Source organism: Oncorhynchus masou, chromosome 6, assembly GCF_036934945.1.
Source record: "Oncorhynchus masou masou isolate Uvic2021 chromosome 6, UVic_Omas_1.1, whole genome shotgun sequence".
In the NCBI taxonomy this organism is placed as follows: domain Eukaryota; kingdom Metazoa; phylum Chordata; class Actinopteri; order Salmoniformes; family Salmonidae; genus Oncorhynchus; species Oncorhynchus masou.
The window spans coordinates 81,769,092-81,788,513 of NC_088217.1; the positions used below are offsets into that span (position 1 = coordinate 81,769,092).

A 19,422-nucleotide genomic window follows, 5' to 3' on the forward strand; every position below is an offset into this window, starting at 1 on the left:
CCAGAAGTGGTTCGGTGTGAGACAGCCATCAGTGGTAAGCCAGAAGTGTTTTGGTGTGAGACAGCCATCAGTGGTAAGCCAGAAGTGTTTTGGTGTGAGACAGCCATCAGTGGTAAGCCAGAAGTGTTTTGGTGCGAGACAGCCATCAGTGGTAAGCCAGAAGTGGTTTGGTGTGAGACAGCCATCAGTGGTAAGCCAGAAGTGGTTTGGTGTGAGACAGCCATCAGTGGTAAGCCAGAAGTGTTTTGGTGTGAGACAGCCATCAGTGGTAAGCCAGAAGTGTTTTGGTGTGAGACAGCCATAGGGCTGTGGTGGTCATGAAATTTTGCCAGCTGGTGATTGTCAAGCAAATTACTGTCGGTCTCAAGGTAATTGACCGTAAATTAAAAATAAACACATTTAGCATCTCCTGGCTTCCACACAGCCTACAAACCACTGATGTTTGGAACATCTACATTTAAAAAAGTCTAATAAATCCATATAATATAGCCTACACCTTCACAATAAATCCATGATTTATTTTAGACAGGTCTAAAGAATCATGATATGTAGAAAATGTAGTCTATTTCAGAGGAACAGAATAACATACTCTGAGTTGTCCTTGTGTTAGGTCCTGATCTGACTATGCCAAATGGCTGTGGGCTACACTAGTTAAGATTTGCTAAGAATTCTGTTGCATTACTTCATAGTATGAAGAATACAATTGAACTTAGCTGAATAAAATAGAAAATATATTTTCTACAAACGATTTGAGGGAATGCTCACATGCGGCTATTCTGTGTGGAGGTTAACAAAGAAACAGGAACTCCTACAGTATCTGCTTAATTTACAGTTATTAATGTAACCTGTTGTTCTACAAATGCTGGGCGATATATTTAGATTTTTAATACATTGTAAGGCTGCATGATGCGACTCTAATGATGATTTGAAAAAAGTCGCTTGAAAGGCATTAGCTCTGCTTTGTTTTTGTGTGTGCAGGCTGTACACACTACTGTACATCAGTCACTCATTCACAATTTGACAAGCACTTGATAATGCCTACAATTTCATGGCGGCATCCCTTTGTGTGGCCGTAATGCCCCCTAAAAAAATCCATGCCTTTTGCAGCCAGTGGCCGTTGTGCCCTTCTCCCTGCGCTCCGAATTTCCTCTCAATCACATGGCTCTCAATCACATGTCTTTCTCAGAGGCTACAAGTAAAGGCGGACACATTGGGGATGCAACTGTGCGCGTCCTTATCCAATTCCGAGGTGCATATTGAAGATATTGGAAGAACTGTCCACAGGCAATGTTTCTTAAGCTGGGCATCATTCACAGGTGATAATATATAATTCACAAGTGACAGGCTAATATTGTCACCCATCACACTATTCTATATTTAATCTGGTCTTTACATATACTAAATAATATATGTGTGACATTTGTTTTGATTTAAAATGGACCATTATCATGCACTTGTATCGAAACAGGGGCAGCGTGAAAAAGTACACATCATCTATGTACTTAAATAGAAAATGGAGGAAGCTTTTCCTGTGGACCATTTTCATGCCAGCCAGGTTGGCTATACTCCTATTGTAAAGAGTAGCAATGTGCTTAATATTAGGAAAGTTGAGAAATATCCTATTAGGAAAGTTGAAAAATAGCCTAGCCTATAGAAAGCTGATGGGATCCTCCTCTTTTTATTAGCGGCCATCACTCTGTTTTCTCACGCAATTGCATAGCCAATAGAAATGTTGCGCAACATGAGCTCATGGGCTCTCATGAAGTGTTTGATTAGATTTTCAATAACATTTGCATTGATTTCAGAGTGATTCGAGGGACAATAGAGTGCTGAGTACCAGGCAGTTAGTAAGTTTGGTAGGCTACTTGTCACACCCTGACCATGGTTTGCTTTGTATGTTTCTATGTTTTGTTTGGTCAGGGTGTGATCTGAGTGGGCATTCTATGTTGTGTGTCTAGTTTGTCTGTTTCTGTGTTTGGCCTGATATGGTTCTCAATCAGAGGCAGGTGTTAGTCATTGTCTCTGATTGGGAACCATATTTAGGTAGCCTGTTTGGTGTTGGGGTTTGTGGGTGATTGTTTCTGTGTTAGTGACACACGGGACTGGTTTTGGGTTTTCACGTTGTTGTTTTGGTTATATGTTCAGTTTTCTAATTAAAAAACCATGGACAACTACCGTGCTGCATTTTGGTCCGCCTCTCCTTCAACAGAAGAATCCCGTTACACTACTAATGACCAGCAGCAGCAGTATCCGAACTTGGAGAAGCCTAATTACCATGGCCTACTGGTCACATGGAATGTGACTCGTGATCGCCGGTGTGGTGGTAATACGGTCACCGCAACAGCACTAGTCAGCCATCAGAGTGGTACACCAGAAGTGTTTTTTTAGACTGCCATCAGAGTGGTAAACCAGAAGTGTTTTTTTTTAGACAGCCATCAGAGTGGTAAACCAGAAGTGCTTTTTTAGACAGCCATCAGAGTGGTAAACCAGAAGTGTTTTTTTTTAGACAGCCATCAGAGTGGTAAACCAGAAGTGTTTTTTTTTAGACAGCCATCAGAGTGGTAAACCAGAAGTGTTTTTTTTAGACAGCCATCAGAGTGGTAAACCAGAAGTGTTTTTTAGACAGCCATTAGAGTGGTAAACCAGGAGTGTTTTTTAGACAGCCATTAGAGTGGTAAACCAGAAGTGTTTTTTAGACAGCCATCAGAGTGGTAAACCAGAAGTGTTTTTTAGACAGCCATTAGAGTGGTAAACCAGGAGTGTTTTTTAGACAGCCATTAGAGTGGTAAACCAGAAGTGTTTTTTAGACAGCCATTAGAGTGGTAAACAAGAAGTGTTTTTTTTTTAGACAGCCATCAGAGTGGTAAACCAGACAAGTGTCAACAACTGATCTCCCGTCTGCCTCTTTGACCTGAGAGCTGCTCTATCCCTCCGACACATTCATCTTTCACCTTGTGAATTTACACTCTTTTCATTCCTGTCTTCTGTGTGTGTGTGTGTGTGTGTGTGTGTGTGTGTGTGTGTGAGAGAGTGAGCAGGCTTTCTGAGTTGTAGTGTTTCATGGTAGCCTCTGTATGGTTTTCAATGATCACTTATAGTGTGTATTGTTGTAACGGTTGTGGAAGTGTGTGTGTCTGTGCGTCTGTGTTAAAAATCATGATTTAAATAAATACATTTTGCTGCTTACGCAAGTGTTGCGGTTTTCTCAGCGGCCGTAAAAGTGGTGAATATATTTACATAGTAAGTTATTTCCTCTTTTAAGCTTGCAGCTTTTGAGAAAGCTTTGATGGCATTCCAGTTCCATTTCATTTGGTATATTAAAGGATTTCTACAGAGAATAAACTGCACGAGATTAGGCTGGCCATTTGGATTGAAACATCAAATCACTTTCCCTTGTGTTCCACTCGGAAGACCAACTTAGACCAAGGTTCACTTGGATGGTTGTTTGTGATGTTTATTGATGATTGAATCTAAACCCTGGTCAAATTTAGGTCTCTGAAATGTAGAACGAAAAGTACAAGTGAGAAGAAGTCCAAAATAGTTGCACCAGTCTGATGTCATGCCAATTAAGCATTATTTTTGCATTGGACACACAGGTGTGCACACGCACGCACACACACGTAGAGAATAAATATTGACAGAAAGATGAAACACCACCTTGTCTCTGTCCAATCTGCACGCTCTTTACTGCAGCCTGACCAGCCAATCAGCAGTGTATCATCAGTGCTTTGAAAGTATGCAAACTTGAGGATTTGGGTCACCCTGTTCTTTCTGGATATATGTCCTGTTGATAACAAGTCTCTGCTGGGGAACAAGGGAGTCCTTCTCCTTAAAAGCGAGAGAAAGAAGGAGAGAGATAAAGGAAGATAGACACCAATCTGCCGAGACATGAAAATAGGACAGCTAATTAGAGGATGCTATCTGAATTAAAGAAGAAAGCAGTCTTTGAAGATGCTTGTCTGATTTCCTACCTGTTACATTTTTCACTTCATTTGCTTAGGAATTCTTCCATGTGATTATCTGTGCATGCCCAAAATAATGGTCCTCCTCAACCAGGACTCTTCAGTGTGTGTTTGTGAGTCTGTTTGCAATGTCAGTCTGTCTCTCTGTGTCAAATCATCTTTATGTAAACATATACACCGTCTATGAACGGTCTCTTTCATGTGGCGTGGTCGCTGCAGATAAAGAATCAGACCAAGTTGTTATGCTGGGCTTTTATCCTACTTATTTATTTATTATGCTGCTGGGCCAATTGATGTGCTGGGGCTTGTGGGGAGATGGAGCTGATTGTAAATTGTCCTGGCTTCTCTAATATAAGCACTTGGTGCCTGGCCATTGGAGTCTCTCTCTCTCTCTCTCTCTCTCTCTCTCTCTCTCTCTCTCTCTCTCTCTCTCTCTCTGTTCTTTTGATAACTGTTTTCTTTATTACATCCTCTGGCATTGCTGCTCTAATAACTTATTAATGGCAGCCGTTCAGCCTCGGTCGGTGTCGATGCATCCAGTTTGGCCTGGAAGATGACACTGGCCCTCACTGATTTATCAGCATCGGCTGTACAAGGTGAGAATAATTTACTCTGTTTGAGGTGCTAAATTGTGGCAACGGGTGCATGAAATGTGACAGAAAATGACAGAGAGCCCGAGCCAGGAGAAGAGAGGAGCGCTTGGGGCGGAGAGGAAGAAAACAAGCCAGCGGACCTTGGCTTTAATGGACATTGTTTTCAGTGTGTTTTGATGCACCACCGAGGCTCGCGACCTTGAGACAACGACGACGGATGGATAGAAAGGCTGCTATTTTCATCATTTTAATCCATGGGTTTTATAGAGAGATTTGTCAGGTTTGACACTGGCTGCTTAATCTTTATTCAGAGTGGCAAAAATGGCTTCATTGTTGTTGTGGTTGTTTTCTGACAGGGTCATAAAGTCAATAGTGACAACAACCTTGGACCTCTACATAGCTTGTTTTATACTACATTGACTTTCGGCTCTATTCAACAGTGATTCAGAGGTCTACAACTCAGGCCCGTGAGTAGAAGGACCATGGAGCCCAAATCATTCCTAAATCTGAAGGATTTACTTGAACTAGTCCCACAGAGAAGGCCTCCCCAGTGAAATCACCTATTATAATGGATGCTTTCATCCAGTACCCAGCAGGCAAATAAGGTACCCTTTGTCCTCCTAATGATATAATCAATCCATCGTCCTCCGCCTCTCTCCCCTGGAGACGCAGCACAGGGCAGCCAACACGCTTCACCACTCAACACCCTCCACACCTTCAACACCCTCCACACCACCACACCACCACACCTCCACACCCTCCGCACCCTCCACACCACACCCACAACCCACATGTCAGTGACAAATCCCAATGGCAGCCGTCCCTCCAAACACACTAGCCCTGTGAGGAGGAGGTGGGGGGAAACAAGATGAATGGAGAGGTGCCCAGTAGCTCTGTCAAATCTATCGCTGTGTAAGTGAGGCACAGTCCCCGACCGTCGGGAGATCATTTGTCTTAATCTATGGGCGGAGAGTGTCAGGATGTGGGCTGTGGGCGCCAGGCAGAGAAGAATGGACCTCTTTAGTGTAATCTCTGACACCTGACCGCCGGTGCGCTGATACACGGGGACAAGATCTTTGATTCAACCAGGAGATGGAGGGGAGAGAGGAGGAGAGAAGGAGAGGAAGGAAGAGAAGAGGGGGAAGGAGGCCTCAGCTGGAGGACAAACAGTTGGTTTAGAGGGGGTGGGGAGGTGGAGGAAGAGAGAAGAGGAGGAAGAGGATGATGGGGTGGGGGAGGTAGAGGCTGAGGGGTGATGAGGTAGAGGAAGAGGGAAGAGGGGGTAGAGGATGGGGGTGGGGAGATGGAGGTAGAGGATGAGGGAAGAGGAGGTAGAGGATGAGGGGGTGGGGGGATATAGGAAGAGGGAAGAGGAGGTGGAGGATGAGGGAAGAGGAGGTAGGGGATGAGGGGGTGGGGGGATATAGGAAGAGGGAAGAGGAGGTAGGGGATGAGGGAGTGGGGAGTTAGAGGAGGTAGAGGATGAGGGGGTGGAGAGGTGGAGGAAGAGGGAAGAGGAGGTAGAGGATGAGGGGGTGGGGAGGAAGAGGGAAGAGGAGGAAGAGGATGAGGGGTGGGGGGGAAGAGGAAGAGGAAAGAGGAGGTAGAGGATGAGGGGGTGGGGAGGAAGAGGATGAGGGGTTGGGGAGGAAGAGGAAAGAGGAGGTAGGGGGTGGGGAGTTAGAGGTGAGGGAAGAGGAGGTAGAGGATGGGGGGTGGGGAGGAAGAGGGAAGAGGTAGAGGAGGATGGGGGGGTGGGGAGGAAGAGGGAAGAGGAGGTAGAGGATGATGGGGTGGGGAGGAAGAGGGAAGAGGAGGAAGAGGATGAGTGGGTGGGGAGGAAGAGTGAAGAGGAGGTAGGGGGTGGGGAGTTAGAGGAGGTAGAGGATGAGGGGGTGGAGAGGTGGAGGAAGAGGGAAGAGGAGGAAGAGGTTGAGGGGGTGGGGAGGAAGAGGGAAGAGGAGGAGGAGGATGAGGGGGTGGGGAGGAAGAGGGAAGAGGAGGTAGAGGATGAGGGGGTGGGGAGGAAGAGGGAAGAGGAGGAGGAGGATGAGGGGGTGGGGAGGAAGAGGGAAGAGGAGGTAGGGAATTAGGGGGTGGGGAGTTAGAGGAAGAGGAAAGAGGAGGTAGAGGAAGAGGGGGTGGAAATGGGGAGCAAGAGGGAAGAAGAGGTAGAGGATGAGGGGTGGGGAGGAAGAGGGAAGAGGAGGTAGAGGATGAGGGGGTGGAGAGGTGGAGGAAGAGGGAAGAGGAGGTAGAAGATGAGGGGTTGGGGAGGAAGAGGGAAGAGGAGGTAGAGGATGAGGGGTTGGGGAGGAAGAGGGAAGAGGAGGTAGAGGATGAGGGGGTAGGGAGGAAGATGGAAGAGGAGGTAGAGGATGAGGGTGTGGGGAGGAAGAGGGAAGAAGAGGTAGAGGATGAGGGGGTGGGGAGGAAGAGGAAGAGGAGGTAGATGAGGGGGTGGGGAATTAGAGGAAGAGTGAAGAGGAGGTAGAGGATGAAGGGTGGGAAGGAAGAGGGAAGAGTAGGTCGAGGATAATGGGGTGGAGAGGAAGAGGATGAGGAGATAGAGGATGAGGGGGTGGGGAGGAAGAGGAAGAGGGAAGAGTGAAGAGGAGGTAGAGGATGAGGGGGTGGAGAGGTGGAGGAAGAGGGAAGAGGAGGTAGAGGATGAGGGGGTGGGGAGGAAGAGGAGGTAGAGGATGAGGGGGTGGGGAGGAAGAGGAAGAGGAGGTAGAGGATGAGGGGGTGGGGAGGTGGTACGTTGTTGAAGGTTGTGTCTGGACCAGGGGTTATAAAGCAGAGCTAGATGGTTGTTTGGTTCTGGTGACATCACCCTTTATCATGTTGGCTGTCTAGTGGATGGCTTGTGACATCACCCTTTATCATGTTGACTGTCTGGTGGATGGCTTGTGACATCACACTTTATCATGTTGCCTGTCTAGTGGATGGTTTGTGACATCACACTTTAACATGTTTGCTGTCTGGTGGATGGCTTGTGTCATGACGTGGCCCTTTTTGGATATAGCAAGCAGCAACTCTCTCTCTCTCACCACCTCTCTCTTCCCACTATACCCAGGCTCTGTTATCTCAGGTCGTAAATTCCTGGAGGAGACTCTCTCCCTCATGCAGTATATAGAGAGAAAGGTTCACAGTAGAACAAAGGAACTTATTCTATCTCACAGAACATGAGAACTGAACAATATCCATGTTTTGGAGAATGTGTAACCGGTGGAGAATCCAGCTACGACCGGTCCGTTTTGTTTAATGTTTGTGACCTCATTGAGAGACAATACAGCCACATTACCATAACTCTGTTTATACAAGAGTCTCCGTTATGAGATTTGCATCTAATTATTATATAAAATGAATGAGTAAAGATGAAACTATTTGTGAACGTATGTATTGTGATTTTAAACTGCCAATGAAAGAGAATCCAATTCCCTTTAAAGTTTCACTAAGTCATTGGCCCGCCCCCGTGAGCACAGACATCGATCTGGCATCATCGGTCAGCCTTTTTACTGTGCCGAATAAAACCCACACCTGGAGAAGCCCACTTCAGACCATGTGCACCTCGAGCATCGAGTGGGCTAAGGTTTGAGTAGAGACCACAAAAACCACAGGATAAGCTAAGGTTGTAATGGTTGCTGAATTCTTAACCATACCATGTGGTTAAACTCGGAGACTATCGATTCGACAGAATAAGAGCAACTCTTCGATACTAATTTCTAGTCTGGAGCTAGAAGTTATGTCGACCTGAAATGCAAAGACCGACAAACGCTGAAACATCTATTCTATAAGAAAATTTCTGAATGTTACTCTGAAAAACAGCTTCTATCTCAAGGCCATCAGACTGTTAAACAGCCACCACTAACATTGAGTGGCTGCTGCCAACACACTGACTCAACTCCAGCCACTTTAATAATGGAAATTGATGTAAAATATATCACTAGCAACTTTAAACAATGCTACTTAATATAATGTTTACATACCCTACATATGTATACGTATATACTGTACTCTATATCATCTACTGCATTTTTATGTAATACATGTATCACTAGCCACTTTATACTATGCCACTTTGTTTACATACTCATCTCATATGTATATACTGTACTCGATACCATCTACTGCATCTTGCCTATGCCGTTCTGTACCATCACTCATTCATATATCTTTATGTACATATTCTTTATCCCTTTACACTTGTGTGTATAAGGTAGTAGTTTTGGAATTGTTAGTTAGATTACTCGTTGGTTATTACTGCATTGTCGGAACTAGAAGCACAAGCAATTCGCTACACTCGCATTAACATCTGCTAACCATGTGTATGTGACAAATACATTTGATTCGATTTTTGATTTGATTTGAAGTAACCATTCTAACCAAAGACTCCAGGGACGCAGAGAGAATCTCGGATGAACTTTCCAACAGAAAAGGACGATTCCAAATGAAATCCCGACGACACACTGAGCGTAAATATATATATTGATTGCAATTATTCCCGAATGAGTGAGCATTCATGTTCAAAGGATTGGCATTTCAATTGTTAGAATTGTCAACTGTGTAGTGTCTTTTGTCTTTCGCGCCTTTCTCAGTCCCTTTGTCTACCAAGCCACCATACCGGTTTAGCCCACTAAGGCACATCCCCTATCATTTCCTTGGACCCAATCTGCTTTGTTTGCTTGTTGATGCATTTATGTGATTATTTAGTTAGTTAGTAAATACATTATTAAGATAATTGATATATGGATGATTCATAGTGAAGGCTGGGTTCATGCAGATAACCAACAATTTACGACGTTTAGAATGAGACTAACGTGAGGTAAGATTAATTAATTAATTAGAAGACTTATTGACCAGATATTAAAATATCTGTAGTTATATTAGGAACATTTTAACTTTGTAATCGGAAGATTTTCCTTGGTGCCCCGACTTCCTAGTTAATTACATTTACATGATTAGTTTAATCACATTTTAATAATTACAGAGAATTGATTTGATAAAATAAGTCTTCACTTTAATGATGCCAAAGACACGACACTTGTCACATAACCCTTTATCATGTTGGCTGTCTGGTGGATGGCTTGTGTTGTGGTGTTGGGGGACCAGGCCCTGTCTGGTGGATGGCTTGTGTTGTGGTGTTGGGGGACCAGGCCCTGTCTGGTGGATGGCTTGTGTTGTGGTGTTGGGGGACCAGGCCCTGTCTGGTGGATGGCTTGTCTTGTGGTGTTGGGGGACCAGGCCCTGTCTGGTGGATGGCTTGTCTTGTGGTGTTGGGGGACCAGGCCCTGTCTGGTGGATGGCTTGTGTTGTGGTGTTGGGGGACCAGGCCCTGTCTGGTGGATGGCTTGTCTTGTGGTGTTGGGGGACCAGGCCCTGTCTGGTGGATGGCTTGTGTTGTGGTGTTGGGGGACCAGGCCCTGTCTGGTGGATGGCTTGTGTTGTGGTGTCGGGGGACCAGGCCCTGTCTGGTGGATGGCTTGTGTTATGGTGTTGGGGGACCAGGCCCTGTCTGGTGGATGGCTTGTGTTGTGGTGTTGGGGGATCAGGCCCTGTCTGGTGGATGGCTTGTGTTGTGGTGTTGGGGGACCAGGCCCTGTCTGGTAGATAGCTTTGTTGTGGTGTTGGGTGATCAGGCCCTGTCTGGTGGATATATTGTGTTGTAGTGTTTCTGGGATCAGGCCCTGTCTGGTAGGTATCTTTGTTGTGGTGTTGGGTGATCAGGCCCTGTCTGGTGGGTAGCTATGTTGTGGTGTTGGGTGACCAGGCCCTGTCTGGTAGGTATCTTTGTTGTGGTGTTGGGGGATCAGGCCCTGTCTGGTGGATGGCTTGTGTTATGGTGTTGGGGGACCAGGCCCTGTCTGGTGGATGGCTTGTGTTGTGGTGTTGGGGGATCAGGCCCTGTCTGGTGGATGGCTTGTGTTGTGGTGTTGGGGGACCAGGCCCTGTCTGGTAGATAGCTTTGTTGTGGTGTTGGATGATCAGGCCCTGTCTGGTGGATATATTGTGTTGTAGTGTTGGGGGATCAGGCCCTGTCTGGTAGGTATCTTTGTTGTGGTTTTGTGTGATCAGGCCCTGTCTGGTGGGTAGCTTTGTTGTGGTGTTGGGTGATCAGGCCCTGTCTGGTGGGTATCTTTTTTGTGGTGTTGGGTGATCAGGCCCTGTCTGGTGGGTATCTTTGTTGTGGTGTTGGGTGATCAGCCCTGTCTGGTAGGTATCTTTGTTGTGGTGTTGTGTGATCAGGCCCTGTCTGGTGGGTAGCTTTGTTGTGGTGTTGGGTGACCAGGCCCTGTCTGGTAGGTATCTTTGTTGTGGTGTTGGGGGATCAGGCCCTGTCTGGTGGATGGCTTGTGTTATGGTGTTGGGGGACCAGGCCCTGTCTGGTGGATGGCTTGTGTTGTGGTGTTGGGGGATCAGGCCCTGTCTGGTGGATGGCTTGTGTTGTGGTGTTGGGGGACCAGGCACTGTCTGGTAGATAGCTTTGTTGTGGTGTTGGATGATCAGGCCCTGTCTGGTGGATATATTGTGTTGTAGTGTTGGGGGATCAGGCCCTGTCTGGTAGGTATCTTTGTTGTGGTGTTGGGTGATCAGGCCCTGTCTGGTGGGTATCTTTGTTGTGGTGTTGGGTGATCAGGCCCTGTCTGGTGGGTATCTTTGTTGTGGTGTTGGGTGATCAGCCCTGTCTGGTAGGTATCTTTGTTGTGGTGTTGTGTGATCAGGCCCTGTCTGGTGGGTATCTTTGTTGTGGTGTTGTGTGATCAGGCCCTGTCTGGTAGGTATCTTTGTTGTGGTGTTGGGTGATCAGGCCCTGTCTGGTGGGTATCTTTGTTGTGGTGTTGGGTGTGGTGTTGGGTGATCAGGCCCTGTCTGGTAGGTATCTTTGTTGTGGTGTTGGGTGATCAGGCCCTGTCTGGTAGGTATCTTTGTTGTGGTGTTGGGTGATCAGGCCCTGTCTGGTAGGTATCTTTGTTGTGGTGTTGGGTGATCAGGCCCTGTCTGGTAGGTATCTTTGTTGTGGTGTTGGGTGATCAGGCCCTGTCTGGTGGGTATCTTTTTTGTGGTGTGGTGTTGGGTGATCAGGCCCTGTCTGGTAGGTATCTTTGTTGTGGTGTTAGGGGATCAGTCCCTGTCTGGTAGATAGCTTTGTTGTGGTGTTGGGGGACCAGGGCCTGTCTGGTAGATAGCTTTGCTGTGGTGTTGGGGGATCAGGCCCTGTCTGGTGGATATCTTGTGTTCTGGTATTCTGGGACCAGGCCTTGTCTGGTGGATATCTTGTGTTATGGTATTCTGGGACCAGGCCCTGTCTGGTGGATATCTTGTGTTATGGTGTTCTGGGATCAGGCCTTGTCTGGTGGATATCTTGTGTTATGGTGTTCTGGGATCAGGCCTTGTCTGGTGGATATCTTGTGTTCTGGTATTCTGGGATCAGGCCTTGTCTGGTGGATATCTTGTGTTATGGTGTTCTGGGATCAGGCATTGTCTGGTGGATATCTTGTGTTCTGGTGTTCTGGGATCAGGCCTTGTGTCACGCCCTGGTCGAAATATATTATGTTTATTCTTAATTTATTCGGTCAGGCCAGGGTGTGACATGGGTTATTGTGGTGTGTTTTTGTCTTGGGGTTTTGTGGGATGTCTAGCGTTAGTCTATGGCTGCCTGAGGCGGTTCTCAATCAGAGTCAGGTGATTATCGTTGTCTCTGATTGGGAACCATATTTAGGCAGCCATATTCTTTGTGTGTTTTGTGGGTGATTGTCCTTAGTGTCCTTGTTCCTGTATCTGTGTTAGTTTACACTAGTATAGGCTGTTTCGGTTTTCGTTACGTTCTTTGTTTTGTGGTGTTTGTATTTAGATTCGTGTTACGTTTTTTTCATTAAACATGGATCGCAATCTACACGCTGCATTTTGGTCCGACTCTCCTTCACCGCATGAAAACCGCTACAGAATCACCCACCACAAACGGACCAAGCAGCGTGTCAACAGGCACGAGCCACAGGAGAAACAGCAAAGACAGCAGCAGGAGCAGCGTAAAAAGGACTTTTGGACTTGGGAGGAAATCCTCGACGGGAGAGGACCCTGGGCTAAACCAGGGGAGTGTAGCCGCCCCAAGGAGCAACAAAAGGAGGTATCGACATGGGAGGACAAATTGTTTGGAGAAGGACCCTGGGATCAGCCTGGAGAATATCGCCGCCCCAAAGAAGTACTGGAGTCGGCGAGAGCTGAGAGGCTTTGGTATGAGGAGAAGCAACAGCAGCAGCAGGAGCAACAATATTGGGACTACACTACTTGGGAGGAAATAGACAGGTGGGCGGTCGACCCAGGGAGAGTGCCGGAGTCCGCCTGGGATTCACTGGAGCAGTGCGAAGAAGGTTATAGGAGAATGGAGATGGCGAAGCAAGCACGGCGGCACGGAAGAAAGCCCGAGAGTCAGCCCCAAAAATCTCTTGGGGGGGGGGGGCTCACAGGGAGTATGGCTACGCCAGGTAGGAGACCTGCACAAACTTCCTGTGCTTACCGGGGGGCTAAAGAGACCGGGCAGGCACCGTGTTATGCTGTGGAGCGCACGGTGTCTCTAGTGCGGGTGCATAGCCCGGTGCGGTATATACCAGCTCCTCGTATTGGCCGGGCTAGATTGGGCATCGAGCCAGGTAAAGTTGGGCAGGCTCGGTGCTCAAGAGCTCCAGTGCGCCTGCACAGTCCGGTCTATCCAGTGCCACCTCCACACACCAGTCCTCCGGTGGCAGCTCCCCGCACTAGGCTTCCTGTGCGTGTCCTCGGCCCAGTACCACCAGTGCCAGCACCACGCATCAGGCCTACAGTGCGCCTCGCCGCTCCAGCACTAACGGAGCCTTCCTCCTCTCCTGCGATGTCGGAGCCTCTCGCCTCTCCAGCGCAACCGGAGCCTTCCTCCTCTCCTGCGATGTCGGAGCCTCTCGCCTCTCCAGCGCTACCGGAGCCTTCCTCCTCTCCTGCGATGTCGGAGCCTCTCGCCTCTCCAGCACTACCGGAGCCTTCCTCCTCTCCTGCGATGTCGGAGCCTCTCGCCTCTCCAGCGCTACCGGAGTCTCCCACCTGTTCAGCGCAGCCAGAGCCTTTCTCCTCTTCTGCGCTGCTGGAGTCTCCCGCCTGTTTAGCGCAGCCAGAGCCTTTCTCCTCTCCTGCACTGCTGGAGTCTCCTGCTTGTTCAGCGCAGCTAGAGCCTTCCTCCTCTCTTGCGCTGCTGGAGTCTCCTGCCGGTTTAGCGCAGCCCGAGCTGTCAGTCTGCATGGAGCAGCCGGAGCTGCCAGTCTGCAAGGAGCTGTCAGTCTGCAAGGAGCTGCCAGTCTGCATGGAGCTGCCAGTCCGCATGGAGCAGCCAGAGCTGTCAGTCTACATGGAGCAGCCAGAGCTGTCAGTCTTCATGGAACAGCCAGAGCTGTCAGTCTGCCTGGAGCAGCCGGAGCTGCCAGTCTGCATGGAGCTGCCAGTCTGCAAGGAGCTGCCAGTCTACAAGGAGCTGTCAGTCTGCAAGGAGCTGTCAGTCTGCAAGGAGCTGTCAGTCTGCAAGGAGCTGTCAGTCTGCATGGAGCTGCCACTCTGCAAGAAGCCGCCAGAGCCAGACTCTTCCAGATCCGCCAGTCAACCAGATTCTTCCAGATCTGCCAGTCAGCCAGGATCTTCCAGATCTGCCAGTCAGCCAGGATCTGCCAGAACCGTCAACCAGCCAGGATCTGCCGGATCCAACTACCTGGCTGAGCTTCCTCTCAGTGCTGGGCTTCCTCTCAGTCCCGAGCTTCCCCTCAGTGCTGAGCTGCCCCTCAGTGCTGAGCTGCCCCTGTCCCGAGCTGCCCCTCTGTCCCGAGCTGCCCCTCTGTCCCGAGCTGCCCCTCTGTCCCGAGCTGCCCCTCTGTCCCGAGTTGCCCCTCAGTCCCGAGTTGCCCCTCAGTCCCGAGCTGCTCCTCAGTCCCGAGCTGCCCCTCAGTCCCGAGCTGCTCCTCAGTCCCGAGCTGCCCCTCAGTCCCGAGCTGCCCCTCAGTCCCGAGTTGCCCCTCAGTCCCGAGCTGCTCCTCAGTCCCAAGCTGCCCCTCTGTCCCGAGCTGACCCTCAGTCCAGTGGGGTTCTGGGTGAGGACTACTAGGCCATGGTCGGCGGCGAAGGTGGACTATCCTAGGACGCGAGGAGGGGGGACTAAGACATTTATAGAGTGGGTTCCACGTCCCGCGCCGGAGCCGCCACCATGGACAGATGCCCACCCGGACCCTCCCTATTGTTTTGATGTGCGTCCGGGAGTCCGCACCTTAGGGGGGGGGGGGGGTTCTGTCACGCCCTGGTCGAAATATATTATGTTTATTCTTCATTTATTCGGTCAGGCCAGGGTGTGACATGGGTTATTGTGGTGTGTTTTTGTCTTGGGGTTTTGTGGTATGTCTAGCGTTAGTCTATGGCTGCCTGAGGCGGTTCTCAATCAGAGTCAGGTGATTATCGTTGTCTCTGATTGGGAACCATATTTAGGCAGCAATATTCTTTGTGTGTTTCGTGGGTGATTGTCCTTAGTGTCCTTGTTCCTGTATCTGTGTTAGTTTACACTAGGCTGTTTCGGTTTTCGTTACGTTCTTTGTTTTGTAGTGTTTGTATTTAGATTTGTGTTATGTTTTTTTCATTAAACATGGATCGCAATCTACACGCTGCATTTTGGTCCGACTCTCCTTCACCGCATGAAAACCGTTACACCTTGTCTGGTGGATATCTTGTGTTATGGTATTCTGGGATCAGGCCTTGTCTGGTGGATATATTGTGTTATGGTGTTCTGGGATCAGGCCTTGTCTGGTGGATATATTGTGTTATGGTATTCTGGGATCAGGCCTTGTCTGGTGGATATCTTGTGTTCTGGTGTTCTGGGATCAGGCCCTGTCTGGTGGATATATTGTGTTATGGTGTTCTGGGATCAGGCCCTGGTGGATATATTGTGTTATGGTGTTCTGGGATCAGGCCCTGTCTAGTAGATAGCTTTGTTGTGGTGTTAGGGGATCAGGCCTTGTCTGGTGGATATCTTGTGTTGTGGTGTTGTGGGATCAGGCCCTGTCTAGTAGATAGCTTTATTGTGGTTTTAGGGGATCAGGCCTTGTCTGGTGGATATATTGTGTTATGGTGTTCTGGGATCAGGCCCTGTCTCGTAGATAGCTTTGTTGTGGTGTTAGGGGATCAGGCCTTGTCTAGTAGATAGCTTTGTTGTGGTGTTTGGGGATCAGGCCTTGTCTGGTGGATATCTTGTGTTGTGGTGTTGTGAGATTGGGCCGTGCTCTGGAATGAGGCTAATGCTGTCACCATGGTGATGGATGGAGATGCATTGAGTCCAGGCCCTACTCTGGTAGACGTTAGTCAGCCAATGGGCTCTGACCACCAAGATTTGAAATGATGCAACGTGTCTAGAAAAACAGACAGAGATGAACACGGTCCCTCTGCTGCTTCTCTGAATTGGCAACAAGATAACAGCTGTCTATCTGTCGGTCTCCAGCCCTGAAAACACATTTCAATGTTTGACGTTGATGTGACATTAAGCAGGTATCTAAAAAGTGAAACAGACAGAATAACCTTCAGAAAATTATGGTTTTAAGTGTGTGTGTGTGTGTGTGTGTGTGTGTGTGTGTCTGTGTGTCCTACCTCTCTTTGTGAGCTGGATGTTAGCCTGCCGTCTGCCGTTGCCATTCTCCACGAAGCAGGAGTAGTTCCCCAGATCAGCCTCTTCCACCGAGTCAATGGTCAGGGTGATCGACACCTCCTGCTCTCCCAGGTGCTCCCGGATAAGCCTGCAGAGAAGACAATCGAAGAGGAGAAGAGAAGAGGAGAGGAGGGAAGCAGAGAGGAGAGAAGCAGAGAGGAGAGGAGAACGTAGAGAAGAGGGGAGGAGAAGAGAATAGGAGAGGAGAGAAGCAGAGAGGAGAAGAGAGAAGAGAGGAGAGGAGAAGAGAATAGGAGAGGAGAGAAGCAGAGAGGAGAGGAGAACATAGAGAAGAGGGGAGGAGAAGAGAGGAGAGGAGAAAAGAATAGGAGAGGAGAGAAGCAGAGAGGAGAGGAGAACGTAGAGAAGAGGGGAGGAGAAGAGAGGAGAGGAGAAGAGAATAGGAGAGGAGAGAAGCAGAGAGGAGAGGAGAACGTAGAGAAGAGGGGAGGAGAAGAGAGAAGAGGGGAGGAGAAGAGAGAAGAGGAGAGGAGAAGAGAGAAGAGAGGAGAGGAGAAGAGAGAAGGGAGAAGAGAGGAGGGAGAACAGAGAAGAGAAAGTCTCTGTGAGGATTCTGTCTGTGATTGATTGACAATTACCAAGCATTATCCCCCTCACTGTGACTTGATTACCCAGGAGGGCTGGCTTGGGGGGCAGATTAGCGAGGATGCTAATTACACTGGAGACGTGACTTGACATGAATTGGCCTTGATACAGATTTTGGACAGAACAGCAGTAAAAGCATCACCACAAGTGATGGTACACTTTACAAACCATGGATGACCGTAATACCACAAAGACAGCATACATTAAAAACTTGAAGTGGTCAGTCATAATTTCTACAGACTTTACAGTCATTTCATTGAAGGTCAACAGCATTGTTTCAGCTCGCACAGTGTTGTAAGATAACTAGCTAAATAATGAGGTTGAAAAAGTATCTTCTTATAGCGGCATGCTGCTATGGAAACGGAGGAACGGCAGAGAAAAGCAATATGAGTTAAAAAGTAAAGGAATCTCTCCTGCTCGGCACACACAGAGCAGGCGGAACAAATGGAAAAATAATGATCTCTATTCTTTAGTGTTTACAGATATCGGCCGCCATTCTGTCTCTTTTATGACACTGAGCCTAATAATGCGAAAAGACAACTGTACGAATGTCACTTGCTGTTGTTCTCCTCTCCCTTGGGGACACTTGAATGTGGTTCAGAACAATCAATCACATTTCTCCTCTTCATCATGTCTGGGAAGGATGGGGGAAGTACATCAGGTCAAATACACAGTGCAGTACAGATGGTGGAAGTGGAAGGCAGACTGACATGGGGAATCTAGTATTTACAGTTGTGGTAATGCTCTTAGCTTTCCAACACCCAACTGCTTCTAACTGAGGCTCCATGAAGGATCCATGAAAGAGATAAGGTGGCAAGACCTGTTGGAGTAGGGGAGGAGAAGGTGGAGGAGGGTGGGGGGGAGAGATGAAGGAAGGGGAGAGGAGGAGGTGAGGAGGTTGGTGGGAGGAGGTTGGAGGGAGGAGTAGGAGGAAGTGAAGAGGAGGTGGAGGAGGGGAGAGGAAGAGGTGTCAGGAGGGGGAGAGGAAGAGGTGGAGGAAGGGGGAGGAGGTGAGAAGGGGGAGGAGGTTGGTGGAAGGAGGGGGAGGAAGTGGAGAGGAGGTAGAGGAGAGAGGAGGAAGGCGGGAGGAGTTTGTTAGGGAGACAGAGAAGGGACAATGATGTTCAACAGACTATATAGTAGACTAGATACAGAGGCTGACGTGGAGACGTTCAACAGACTATATAGTAGACTAGATACAGAGACTGACATGGAGACGTTCAAAAGACTATATAGTAGACTAGATACAGAGGCTGACGTGGAGACGTTCAACAGACTATATAGTAGACTAGATACAGAGGCTGACGTGGAGACGTTCAACAGACTATATAGTAGACTAGATACAGAGACTGACATGGAGACGTTCAACAGACTATATAGTAGACTAGATACAGAGACTGACGTGGAGACGTTCAACAGACTATATAGTAGACTAGATACAGAGGCTGACGTGGAGATGTGGAGACGTTCAACAGACTATATAGTAGACTAGATACAGAGGCTGACGTGGAGACTTTCAACAGACTATATAGTAGACTAGATACAGAGGCTGACGTGGAGACGTTCAACAGACTATATAGTAGACTAGATACAGAGGCTGACGTGGAGACGTTCAACAGACTATATAGTAGACTAGATACAGAGACTGACGTGGAGACGTTCAACAGACTATATAGTAGACTAGATACAGAGGCTGACGTGGAGACGTTCAACAGACTATATAGTAGACTAGATACAGAGGCTGACGTGGGGACGTTCAACAGACTATATAGTAGACTAGATACAGAGACTGACATGGAGATGTGGAGACGTTCAACAGACTATATAGTGGAGACGTTCAACAGACTATATAGTAGACTAGATACAGAGGCTGACGTGGAGACGTTCAACAGACTATATAGTAGACTAGATACAGAGGCTGACGTGGAAACGTTCAACAGACTATATAGTAGACTAGATACAGAGACTGACTATATAGTAGACTAGATACAGAGACTGACGTGGAGTTCAACAGACTATATAGTAGACTAGATACAGAGACTGACGTGGAGACGTTCAACAGACTATATAGTAGACTAGATACAGAGGCTGACGTGGAGACGTTCAACAGACTATATAGTAGACTAGATACAGAGGCTGACGTGGAGACGTTCAACAGACTATATAGTAGACTAGATACAGAGACTGACGTGGAGACGTTCAACAGACTATATAGTAGACTAGATACAGAGGCTGACGTGGAGACGTTCAACACCTATATAGTAGACTAGATACAGAGGCTGACGTGGAGACGTGGAGACGTTCAACAGACTATATAGTAGACTAGATACAGAGACTGACGTGGAGACGTTCAACAGACTATATAGTAGACTAGATACAGAGGCTGACGTGGAGACGTTCAACAGACTATATAGTAGACTAGATACAGAGACTGACGTGGAGACGTTCAACAGACTATATAGTAGACTAGATACAGAGGCTGACGTGGAGACGTTCAACACCTATATAGTAGACTAGATAGAGAGGCTGACGTGGAGACGTTCAACACCTATATAGTAGA

General features: G+C 48.1%; 1 protein-coding gene across 3 annotated transcripts in view; it reads right to left on the reverse strand.

The window, feature by feature from the left end:
• Positions 1-19,422, reverse strand: part of LOC135542791 (interleukin-1 receptor accessory protein-like 1-B) — a 462,236-nt gene that overhangs the window by 29,538 nt on the left and 413,276 nt on the right. For all 3 annotated transcript variants that reach the window (XM_064969989.1, XM_064969990.1, XM_064969988.1), the window contains exon 8: positions 16,199-16,344. In XM_064969989.1, coding sequence (XP_064826061.1) covers positions 16,199-16,344 — 146 coding nt within the window. The remainder of the gene's footprint in view (positions 1-16,198; positions 16,345-19,422) is intronic.